The sequence below is a fragment of the Cheilinus undulatus genome, linkage group 12 (genome assembly GCF_018320785.1).
Source record: "Cheilinus undulatus linkage group 12, ASM1832078v1, whole genome shotgun sequence".
NCBI lineage: Eukaryota > Metazoa > Chordata > Actinopteri > Labriformes > Labridae > Cheilinus > Cheilinus undulatus.
Window position 1 is genome coordinate 25,478,034 of NC_054876.1, and position 13,273 is coordinate 25,491,306.

The 13,273-nt window shown below is 38.2% G+C and overlaps 1 protein-coding gene across 3 annotated transcripts in view; it reads right to left on the minus strand.

The window, feature by feature from the left end:
* The window catches only part of LOC121518787 (rho GTPase-activating protein 26-like), a 132,159-nt gene that overhangs the window by 9,280 nt on the left and 109,606 nt on the right, over positions 1-13,273 (minus strand). For all 3 annotated transcript variants that reach the window (XR_005992672.1, XM_041801387.1, XM_041801389.1), the window contains 3 exons: positions 12,404-12,563; positions 10,649-10,793; positions 10,332-10,518 (listed from right to left, as the gene is read on the minus strand). Coding sequence is in view for 2 of the 3 variants with exons in the window: in XM_041801387.1 (XP_041657321.1) it covers positions 10,332-10,518; positions 10,649-10,793; positions 12,404-12,563 (492 nt within the window). In the remaining variant the exon portion in view is untranslated. The remainder of the gene's footprint in view (positions 1-10,331; positions 10,519-10,648; positions 10,794-12,403; positions 12,564-13,273) is intronic.

Below are 13,273 nucleotides of genomic sequence, written 5' to 3' on the forward strand. Positions count from 1 at the left end.
TCACATTGCTAAGAGACAAATATGGAAGAGTGATGGATTTACAAAGAAAAGTTTAATTTTAACCTTGAAAAAAGTTGGGATTTGGAGCTCATTGTACCCAACAAATATTGGTGGTTTGAGTCTAAAGCATTTTTTGAAGCTTGGAAAGATTTAAAGTCTAAAGACTTAAAGCTACATAAACTACCTCTGCAAAATTATTCTTTAGGTTTATACACTTTGGTATTTTAACAGGTAGTGGGAGTCACTATTTGTCAAATTGCTGAAAAAGCTTTCTTAGTACAATGTGGGCATTTTGAACTGTTGTGCACCAGATTTTAGCAAAAAACAGAAGGAAGAATAATGAATTTGTTATGACTGTCATTCATAATTTATTGTATTGTTCATTTGTAGTATTTGTATCGTGTGAAGGAGTGGTGTTTCCTTTTGCACTTGGGTCATCTTTGGAGTGAGTCTGGTATCCCTAGTAGCTGTAATCTAGTACAATTTTCTCCTCCCACAGCAGAGCCGTTGAAATTGCCATAATAAAATGCATGTCAATTTTATCTCATCTAATAATTTACAGAGAAAGATGAAAAATACAAGGATTATTAGCAGGCATGTTGCAAAAAAGGTTAAATATTATATTTTTCAAAGTGAACCATCTTGTTTGAGATGAATGATTCTTCCAATCACACTCTCACAGCACACTTGACAGCTGATTTATTTGTGTCTCTCCAGCCTCCACCTGACAGGCAATCAATTCACAAACACATGAGAAAGACACCTGCAATGGCAGCACATGCAGGCAGCATTCATTGAAGGTTTTGTAGTGTTGATACTCAAAAAGAAAAAAACACTCTCAAAATGAAGCATAAAGATTTGGTGTCGGCAGTATTAGACCGATTGGAGAAATAAAACTGTATCCATAAAGGATAATAGAAAACAATTTTTCCAGGCAACCTGAGTAGTTGGCAGCAAGAAAGATGCACTCTTGAGTTATATCTTGGACTTGTAGTGTTTTTTCATAATTAAGTTGACAACATATGTTGAAACCTATGAAAACAAAGAAGATGGATGGTCCAGGACACCTCTGAGAGAAAGAACGGGAAATTTCCATCAAGGAAAACCCAAAAAAGGTGAAAAAGAAGACCTTAGTCTCAACTACAACTACTGGCTAGCTTAAAAGCTAACAACAACTCCCAGTAACTGCCACAGAACACTGCCTGATCAACAGGATCCCCATGCTACCTACTGAGGTAGGATGGGGTGCGCATACGAACGTAGCGGCCCGGCACTCCATCACTGGCAGCAAAACAAAGCCCTACACTTACACCAGAACTGACAGTGTGCCCAAGGAGTTTATATCTTTACCAACGGAGATTATCTGGAGAATAGGGTGCTCGGAGACTGAAAGGAGAAGGACGCGGAGCTGCACGACACCTACAGCCAGTGGGGAGGAGGCAGCAACGGCATCGTGTGAGAAGGCAGAAGCTGGGCAACAAGCTGGGCTGCAGGCTAGGCTAAGAGCAGCCCCACACAAACCTGTTGTACTGAGCATCTTTCTCTCGGGTGCCTGCTCCCTCGCCAGCAGGATGGATGACGTGAGGCTGCAGAATTTTCTAACCACCGCTTGGACGTCTGGGTTTGCTGCTACAGAGGAGACTTCCAGATGTAATTTCATTGTGTTTTTACAGTGCAATAACAATAAATGACTATCCATCTATCCATCTACAGTTGCAAGAAAAAGTATGTGAACCCTTTGGGATTTCTTGGATTTCTGCATAAATTGGTCATAAATGTGTTCTGATCTTCATCTAAATTCACATACTTTTTCTTGCACCTGTATCTATCCAAAGATATAAGGGCTGTTATGACACAAAGTTCTGGTATTAGGTGAAACCGCCAAGAAAAAAAAAAGAAAAAAAAAAGAAAAAAAAAAAAAGAGAAAAAACATAGTACCATTTTTTTTTCCTTTAAATGCACAATTAGGGGAGAAAAGCTGTCCAATAGTGTCATCGCTAGCTTGGTCTTTGTGTCCCAGCATGTTTTGAGCAGTGAAGCAGCTGCTTGCAATACACGATGACTGGGTGCCAATAACATTCCTCCAGGTTGCGTGTGGTGTGTGATGTTGGCAGCTGCACTTGCAGTAATTACAGTGAATGTCTCAACTTAATGTAAAGCTATTTTGGCTGCACTGGTATATATGACGAAGCCCACTTTTTGATTAAAAAAAAGGTACTAAAAGTGTCTAATACACCAGATTTTGTGATATTGACTGTACTTACTAATTTTTTATTTTTTTTTAACTTTACATCTTGATGCATTTATTAATAGGTAATCTTACAGCAGAGGCAGGGCATTATTCTAAACTTGAAATATTCCAGCTCTAGGGTGAAGACTTTGCCATCATTAAAAAAAAAAAAGAAAACAGTCATTCAGCTGGAATAACAATGCCCACCCATTACCTCCGCCAAGGAGGTTATGTGATTGGCAGGGTTTGTTAGTTAGTTTGTTAGCGACATAACTCAAAAAGTAATGGACGGATTTTGATGACATTTTCAGGAAATGTCAGAAATGGCATAGGGAAGAACTGATTAGATTTTGGGAGTGATCTGGATCACCGTCTGGATCCAGGAATTTTTTAAAGGATTCTTTACTATTGGGAGATAGGGCTAATGGCGGAGGTCTGCGCTCTCAGAGTGCTTTTCTAGTTTAATTATGTGCTTATTTTCTGCTTATTGATTTTATTTTGTCCACACAAGGACTTTTTCCCTTCAGTATCATCTTTGAGATGCTGGTAAGTGACAGGAACTCATAACTGATGTATTATATGAAAATAGTGCAGGCAGAGAGGAGAAACTGAAACAGAGAGGAAGTCCATATTAAACTTTCTCTGATCCTAATGCCTCAGGCGATTTAAAAATATCTAGTGTTATCGGGGGTTGCTGCTTTGAGATCTAATTCAATACTGAAGTTGATTCCCTCATGACATTGCTCATTTTACTATCTGAAGATCGGAGAGCGTGAGAGAGAGAGACATTCTGTGTTGTGCTCAAGGCAAAAATATGGAAGAATGAGCATATATCAAGAAGCGGCTCATCAGTACAGCAGCAGCACACAAGTGTAAACTGAAAACTATATGTGAGAGTATGCGTGTGTCTATGTTAAGCTCAGAGAAGAAATATTTTTATGACAGGTTTCCTGGAAAACATTCTTGTCACACAAAATTTTCAGTTTGTCACTTGATGCCAGAGGGAGTAATTTTATTTTAAAGCTCTTCTTTGCTCTTCTCTCTAATCTCTCTCAATCACATTTTTCCATTTTTCCTCCTTTCAGGTGCCAGAAAAGACAGGGGAACTTAATTAAAAGTCGTTAACTTTCCTTAAGGGGTGCACTGAAGACATTTTGCCATTTGTGCTTTCTATCTTAGTGCATCAGGTTCAAGTTTAAGTTCATGGTGTCACTAATCATCAATCAAACAGACTATTTATGTCACACTGACAGGAAACTTCTGTTTTTAGTTACACTTCCTGTATTACTGGAGAGAATGATGGGTGTGTGATTTGTTTAAAAGATAACTTAAAAGGGATATTTTAAGAGGTTGACTGACATTTCAATGCACTGGAAACAAACAAACAAAAAAAAAGGCCAGAAGTCAAGGTGCCAGTACTGTGAACAATATTCTCTTCAGGGAAGGGTGGAGCATTTGGAAGTCCAGTGACTGCTCTTTGACCTTAGTTTCTCTTTCATGACAGTGACTGTGTTTACATAGCCTTGAGTATCCTGGTTTCTGTCAGGTTTTTTTGAGTATCCCAGCTTCTCTTTGTGCATGTAAACGAAAGCTGTAGACTACCTGCGCAGACGCAGCTTTGATCTAACATAATTTAACTTCAGATAGGCTACTTGTAAATACTGCATCTGAGTTACGAAGGAACAGCTGATCCGCTCTGCCCAGAGAGAGTGACAGTTGAGTGGTTGTGTCTGCAGCTGATCAGTTTGTGAACTGATGGCAGTTTTATGTCAAGACGTGCTCATATTTAGATAAAACGTGAACTAAACAGTTTCATATTTCAGCCATGAATGAAACGTGAGTGTAGTTTACTGTGGCAACAAAGAATGACCGCTAACACCAATAGTTACCAGGAATTAGAGCTATGTGAGCCGAAGGTGGAAAGACAGCACTTATCCTACACAGTCTGTCAACACCTCCCAGGGCTGACGTTTAGAAACGATGTCTCTTCTGGTGTATTTTTCAAAGTAAAAGCATAATCCTTTCCAAGTCCCACTTTGAGCTGCCCCCGTTTCCACGTGCTTTAATTTTGAAGTTGTTTCTGGGACAGTTATTTAGTGAGGTCAGTCAAACAAGTTGCTTAATTTGCTCTTTCTTGGCGTCTCTGCCAAACTTTCGTAGTGTTTAATAATAATTCTAATTGCCTAATAGTCATATTAATTTAAAATATAAAGTTATATTAAGCTTATTCATTTAAGATCTCCCTTGCTTGTCATCCACTCTGTCTCTTTTTTTCTGCTGATGTTTTATTACCTGTAAGCACACGTTCTTAAAATAAATGAGATTTAGTTTTCTCCTGAGGTTGGAATGGGGTGGATACCATTTCTGTAACTCACCTCATTTTGTGTTGTAAAATAACAGTACAGATGCCTGCACAGATATGATTCAGTGATCAGAAACTGGGATACTAGTTTTTCTCTATATACAGAGATATGAATAACCAGGTTTCTTTGAGCACATGTAAACACAGTATCCCAAATATGATTGAAACCGGGATATGACCCATAACCTTGATACTCATGTCCATATAAACACAGTCTGTGAGGAAATGTATTGACTGACTCTGGGGGATTTAAGACCTGTGTTCGCTGTGAAAAAAAGAAAATTACCCCCAAAACTTTTACAAAAAAAGGGGGGAAGTAAACACTATTCCTCCAATTCAATTACAAAAGTGAAACTTCCAGAAATTCTAGATTCATCTCAAACAAAGTAAAACATTTCAAGACTTTTTTTTGTCTTAGTCGTCATGATTGTGGCTTACAGCTTATGAAAATCAAAAATCCCCAATTTCAAAATATTAGAATATGTTGTAACATTCCATTTTGCAAAGGTTTCCTGAGCCTTTCATTCCATTACTTTAGTACAGTATACACAATCACAATCATGGGTAAGACTACTGACATGATAGTTGTCCAAAGGAATATCATCAACACCCTCTTCAACAGGAGTGTCCAAACTTTTTCCACCAAGGGCCAAATAAAGAAAATTTCAAGGATGGTGTGGCCACTTTCATATACCTCCCCTTTATGATATCAAAATAAGTCAATCCAGTCCAATTTAGGTAAAGATACACTAAGTGATTTGATTTGCTTTAAAGTTAAGTCACGAAAAAGTACATTAATGAACTGTTGAGTCAAAATGTTTGTTTACAGATTTAGCACAGTAGCCTTGCATAGTAAAACTAGAAAAGCACTCGGAGAGCACAGACCTCCGCCATTAGCCTTATCTCCCAATAATAAAGAATCATTTAAAAAACTCCTGGATCCAGACAGTGCTCTGGATCACTCCCAAAATCTAATTAGTTCTTCCTTATGCCATTTCCGACATTTCCTGAAGATGTCATCAAAATCCGTCCATAACTTTTTGAGTTATGTTGCTAACAAACTAACTAACTAACTAACTAACTAACAAACCCTGCCGATCACATAACCTCCTTGGCAGAGGTAGTCAAGATCCCAGAGTCTGGAGGAAAATCTGAAGGGCACAGAATTCAAGGGGCTTCCAGTCCAGTGTTTTCAGTTTTCGCAGTTAGTGATGGTCTGGGGGTACCATGTCATCTGCTGCTGTTGGTCCACTGTGCTTTCTCAAGTCCAGAGTCAATGCTGTCAGTCATCTACCAGGAGGTTTTAGAGCACATCATGGTTCCATCTCCTGAGAGGCTTTATGGAGATAATGATTTCCTTTTCCAGCAGGACTTGGCACCTGGTCACAGTGGAACCAAAACAACCAGAAACTGGTTTGCTTATCATGGCATTATTGTGCTTGATTGGTCAGCAAACTGTCCTGACCTTCCAAGGGGAAGATGAGAGATGCCAAACCCAACAATGCAGAAGAGCTGCTATCAGAACAACCAGGGCCTCATAACACCCAAGCAGTGTCATAGACTGATTGCCTCAATGCCATGTCGCAGTCCAGTGTGCAGAAATGAAAGGGATTTTCTAGAAGGTTGGCATTTCAGTATTATAAATCCTTTTTTGATTTGTAGTTTGTAAGATTTTTAAATAGTGGATTTTAGAATTAAATTAGAATGGCCGTCTGAGGCGGCAGACCCACGCCTAAGCAGCGCCACCGAGGAACTCATGCTCCCATTACTATGGTGTTCAAAATTTCGAAGTCCAAGAAAAACCAAACGGGTGCACAGATCATCACCAAAATCTAATCGATTCTTCCCTGTCACTATCCCAATATTCCCTGAAAGTTTGGTGAAGATCTGACTTTCTGTTCTCGAGTTATCTTGTACACATACAAACAAAGAAACAAACACACAAAGATACAGAACCTTTTACATAACCCTGCCGATTTCATCAGTGTGGGTAATGAGCTGCAAGCTGTTATCTTCAAGATTAAAACAAAAAAAAATCTTGAAATATTTCACTTTTTGAGTCATGAATACAGAAAATAGAAAAGTTTTACTTTTGAATTAAGTCACCCAAAAGAAAGCAATAAAAAGCTTTCTGGTTTCATCTCTCTTATGTTCTGACTCTGATTAAGATGATCATATTTTCTACAGCATGACTCTGTAGCTTTAAAAAAGACAAGCTTACACAATGATGACGATGTCATCATATCTATCTTGGCCCTGGCATCTTCTTCGAGATTCACACTTCACTCACTACTCCAGCCAGAGAGCTCTGAAATCCACATCTCATCTTTTCAGGGAGCAGCATTTTTACAGTGGGTAGTTTTGAGTAGCAGTAAAAGATATCAGCTTTTTATTTGAATGAAAATGCTGTGCTTTGGGTCAGTTCACACACAGCAAATGCTGCTGCTTTATTTTCAAGCATCAGAATAAAGAGTAGTCATAATCCATGTGCAAAGAGTGTAAAATTCAAATGCCTAAATTGTCTGGGGCAGAGTTAATGACAGGAAACATATATTAACTTGATCATGCATGCTTAATTAAAAAACATATGTAATGCAAATACAACAGTGCTGTTCTCCCTATGGGCATTACCTTCAAATGAGAGATGGCAGAAGCTTGCAAGCATACCATTTCAAATAGGATTAGGAGCTCTGTTATAGTTATGATCTGCGACAGGTTGTTTACCTCAGTCACTTAATGCCTCTCTATTGTGATTCAGAAAAATAACCCGCAAAAAACACTTCTGTCTCTCCTTTACTCTTTCTTTGGTCTATTTTTTTCTTTCCTCCTGCTTCCTTATATAACCAGCATTAATTATAAATGACATATCACTTTTAGGTTTTGCATAACACCCTGAGGTGGGCCCAGAGATTGATTCCTGAAATTCCAAAAGGTATGAATATGTGCAAATTAAAAAATATATATATTAACTGAATAAACTGCATCAATGCCTGACATTTTAAGTGCTTCATTTTCTCTGTCTTGTTCACACTTTGTGAGTCACACTTCAAGTATCCCACATGCCTCCCTTCAAATCGATGCTTAAAATTTTTAAGCTATGCGATTTTTATAACCTAAAAAAACTGAAATGACGTGTGAGGATAATTTTACTGCTCCTTAGAATTAAAAAAATTAAGCAATTAATAACGCAGCAGAAAGCTTTTCAGCGCAGCCTTTTCATTTGAGGTGTTAATGTTATATAACCTCTTTAGAGGATTTACTGACTCAAACAAAAGTCGTGACTAGGTATTTTGACATTTTATAATTTGTCTTAACTACTTAAATGCAGAGAATTTCAGTTTGTTGTCCCCATATTTTGCACTTTGATAACTGTCATTGAGAGGAATTTAGACACAAAGTCTAATTTTTAATATTTTAACTCTACTCTTGTTTGGGAGGCCCACATGCCCCTTAAGATAGAATTATGAGATGAGGTGATGAAAAATGTTCCCATGTAGTCCCTGATAGATCATGAGTAGTAGTCAACTGCTTTAATGTAAATAGACCAAATCAATGCATACATTCACTGTAAAAATGAAAGAATATGAAAATTTGACATTCAAGATACTGCATTATGTTGTTTTGGGCAATATCAAAGACCAGAAATGTCAATATAGGACCAGACCTCTCTGTGTCAAAGCTTGTAGAAAATTCTCAACTGGGCTGGATGCTCAGACGTTTTAACCTCAATGACCCCATCAGTCACAATACAGCTTAATGTTATTAGTGACATTGGGAATTTCCCTTTAGCTAGCTCTCATGCAGGACAAAAATAGACAAATAAATAAATAACAAGTAGTAAAACCATATTTAACTGTGGAGAAGAGAAGAAATACCAAGCAAAGGCGTTTGCATAGCGAGTCAGGATTTTCTGGGCGTATTCTTCAGCTCAGTGATCAAGTAAAAACATTACACACAGAGACCTTGCACACTCAGTCCAATTCATTTATTTCTCTATTATTTTTGAAATTTTTTTAGTGTAAGAGTGGTTGACTGGAAACACTAGAGACAATAAGAGATAGATGGAGGAAGCACTGCGACTCACAGGTTGTGATGAAACAGGTGTTAGTGTTAACGATAACCATGATAAATTTAACTTAGTTACCATATTTTTCATTTCTTAATTATCATGAAAACCACACAGCATGACATGTAGATTGTTTACTGAAGCGCATGGGGAAAAAAGATCGGGGAAAAGGAGATGTAACTGTTGCTCTCCTCTGCTCTGTCGCCCGCACCACTCACCGCCCCTGTCTGTTGGAGTGCCAAGACACAGACAGACAAGTGGCCCTAAGAAGCCACAGGCTAATCAATTCATAAGTTCAGAACATATTGGCATTATGAATCAAACAAAACCAAAGTGCAGTAGCCTACCTTTGTCTGTTGGCTTGACAAAATGAAAAAAAAAAAAGAAAAAAAAAAAAAAAAAACCTCAGAATGTGGGAGTAGTGTGGACGTTTTTGAGTGTGCCAGTATTATACTGCATTTGAATATACACATACTTCTCAGTGTGAACACAATTTGCGCACTAATGCAGTTTAGTATTTAGTACAGAAGTTTGCCATTAGGGGCACATTGATTGACACAAAATGAGAATGCTTTTCTATTAAAACGTGAAATTTTCAGATGAAATCAGACTCAATGTGCAAAGGCCTTTCTTGAAAACCATTGAGTTTGGGATTAAAGAAAGATGATGGACGTCGAGAAAGGGGAAAACATAGACATCTAATCGACATCTCAGTGACAGGCAGCACTTGAGGATCTGTCAGATGAGATGATTTGCAGCGTGTATGTCAACATGTCAAAATGTAAAAATAACATACTGACAGACAATCCCATGATAACGGACAGGCAGATGAGTGTGTGAGTGTGAATGCTTATGTGTGTCATTCCAAGTGTGCATCTGTGTTCAGCTTTCTGTGTGTTGCTACGCTACATGTGCAGGTAAGTGTGTTTACCTGTGAATGACCCCAGAGTGTGTGTGTGTATTGTTTATGGGAGGAGATTTGTGTTCCTACAGGTAAACCCCTATGTTTGATAGAGTTAAGGTTCTCAGGTGTGTTGAATGCTTATCTGATATTGTTGCACTATGCCAAATACATCTAGGATACTCTACTATGGGTACTATTTCCAATTTAATTAAATAGACAGCCTTTGAGAGGATTATTTGACTGCAACCCATTACAGTTATGGATTCCTGCATGTTAGTGGAATTTGTATCTTGACTTTATTTTAGATTTCCTTCATGCTTGGTAAGAAGACACAGTTTTTATATTCACTGCGACTAGAACTAAAGTCCAACGCCTGTTACACAGATGCCTTTGAGAGCTCAACCTGCCAACTAAGAAACTTGTTACTTAAGACCTCTGCTGCCTCATGTGTGTGCTGAAAAAAATGTGTATGTAATTTTTTTCTTTGTGTTAGAGCACTTGTAAAGTAATGCAGTATGTCTCTTTGCAGATACTTTGGGCTAAAACCTGAAAAACTTAAGGCTGTTGGCAGTTGATGAGACACAAGATGCTACTGTACCATGTACACTTTATTAATCTGGGTGTGGTTTTTGTGTAGTTTCTTATACCCTGGAAAAAATATGTACAAAGCCTTGTACATGTGGCTTCTTCTCTGTTTTTCAGTTGAAGACAAACATTCTTGAGGTAAACACAAGCTTAAGTTCTACTCATGTCTGTTTCTCCCACTCACAGTGAGCTGGGTCGGATCTGTCGGGCATCCTGTGAGTCTCCGTCGTTGCTGGTCAGGCTGTGTCTTGGAGTTCGACCTTGGCTGCCACTGTTGCTGCTGCTGCTGCTGCTGTTACAGTTTGTGGAGGTGGAGAGAGGCTGCTGCAGCTCAGATAAGTTTGTGTTGATTACACTGTTCCTCTTTTCACCTGCAGAGGTAAAACAAGAGTGTAAAAGACTAAAAACTCTTAAGCAAAAACAGAAAACTAAAATTGCTGTGGCTTTCATGCTGATCACTGTTTCCTCTCGCCTAGTCTGAATTAAGTGGTCTAAAATCACCTTTCTGGGAGTGTGTTGGTGTGTGGAAAAGCGTGAGAGGCCTCTCGCTGCAAGATGGGGCTTTGCTCTCTGTGCTTCTCCTCCTTGACATGTTGAGCTGCATATTGGTTGGACCACCAGCAGAACTCGGCACATCCTTAAATATCTGCAAAATAAGACAAACTGTAAGGTAAAGTACTACAAAGACAATATGGAAATTTACAAAACAAACTTGACTAAAGCTTAATTAAGCTTAATTACAACCTTGCAGATGTCTGCTTGGAAAATCCTAACACATGACAAAGTACTGCTAAACAAACAGCACCCCAGAAGCTCATTAAACGCCTGGATAAAAGTGTCAGAAAGTAAGATAGTGTAAAAGTTTGGCTAGTGTGATACATATAATATTAATTTCTGAACTGTTGGTGCTTTATTGTAACCTTCAGCTCAGTGCATCATACAAACCTATCACACATCTAATCTCTTACTACACACAGGTGTAGTAAATGCGTTCAACATTATATCGCCAAGATTCTGGGATCTGATTTGTTTGTTGCTATGGTAATATCTGAAAGCAGTTTGTCCACCATTAAGCTGCTTGGGTCTCAGAAAAAAGTGGCTTTAAAGTACTGTACAGCTTACATAAAGTATATATTGTACAATGTCTATAAAAGTATTCACTCAGTCTTTCCCCTCTACCTTTACAAGCCTTCCAGGGCTGAGAAACATCCACGCAGCATGATGCTACCACCATTATGCCTTACATTACCACAGTGGGGATAGTGTGTTTGTGGTGATGTCTGCCAAACAGAGTGTCTTGTCTTACTACCAAAAAGCACCATTTTGGTCTGTTTAGACCCAAGACATTTTTTCTACTCCTTTAAATATTTTCTTCAACATGCCACTCTCCCATTCAAGCTTTGACTGGTCAAAACCCAAACAACAGTTGTTGTTTCCCATCTCATCTGCTGAAGCTTGTAACTCCTTCGGAGTAGTCATAGGTGTCTCAGTGGCCTCTTTTACTAGTTTCCTTCTTGCATAGTCACTCAGTTTGATGGAGCAGTCTGATACAGGCAGATTTACACATGTGCCACATTCCTTCCATTTCTTGATGATGGATTTAACTACAGTGTGGGGAGTTTTCAGGGCCTTGAAAATTGTTTTGTATTCATCCCCTTTTCAATAAACTTTTCTCTGCATCGTTTTGGGTGTTCTTTTGTCTCCATGGTGTAATGGTAGCCAGGCATTCTGATTAACCAGTGACTGGACTTTCCAGACACAAATGTCTTTATACTGCAATCACATGAGACACACTGACTGCACGGTGATCCCCATTTCACTTACTGTTAGAATACTACCGCCAATTGGCTGGACCTCTGTTGGATTAGGTCAATTGCTTTAAAGGAGGTGAATAATTCTGCAGTCACTTATTTCCAATGACATATTTTTATGCAATTGGCATTACCTTGTAGAAATCTGTTGTCACTTTGACATTAAAGAGGCTTTTTTGTATTTTTCTTTGTCTAAAAACGCCAGATTATATTGATTGTGGATGTTTAAACAATCAATAAAAGGGTAAAACATCCAAGGAAGGGAATCCTTCATATAAGCACTGTATGTACATTGAAAAAATGCTTTACAAGAACAAGCTAATGAGTCACGTTCTGTTTTTTAAACATACAAATGAGTTAGAAATTTGGTATTTACAATTTTGTATTTTATACAAACACATTGGTAGATCCACATACAGTATATGCATACACATTACCCTCTTACCCTCTCATTGTGCTCTATTAGGATCTCCACTACAATGTTCTGGAACTTAATGTCCATGATAGCTGCGACTGTTTCCTCCTGTGGGCGGAGCAGAGTCGGACCGAAGACTACACCAAGGTTAGCAACAGTCATCAGGTTCTGCTGGTGGTGACTGGCCACACTGTTGAGAAGGAGGTGTAGACAGAAGAGGAGAAAGGCCAATTTAAGAAACTGTATAATGACTATTTATAAAGGAATAATACTCAATTTTACACATCAACAACGTGTGATATACAATGTACATTAAGAGAATTCAATATTGTATACTGATAACACCCATACAGGTACTGTATATCTCCAAACTTTGCAGAGGAAAGACTTTTAATGAATTTAAGCTCATTTTCTTGATTGTATAGAAAATTACTTTTTACATTTTTTACAGTGTGACTGACACTTTTTTCAGGAGCAGGCTTAGCTTTCTTGGTGTGGATAAAATCTACCTTACTAGCACAGCAGAATGTTAATGATAATGCATTATTTAATGGACTATGCAGAGAAGTATTTAAGATACTTTTCAAAATGTGATACAGAGTATTTACCATTTAAAAAAACTACTTACATTTCTATTCGTTTAATCAAATGCATTTAGCAATGCAAAGCTAATAATATGAGTTGATTTCCTGCAAAGGACAACATATACACAAGTGATCAAAAATTATCATGGAATTTTGTTTTTCATACCCTTCACAGTACATTTTGCCATGTTTTCTTCCTGTTTGCAATTTTCTGACATTTGAAAATGACTCGCTGGCTGCAATAAGTAAACAGAGGCGACACATGTTCCCCCAGGCTACCAGCTGCCCATGCTTGCTCTATTTAAACTGCAAAAGC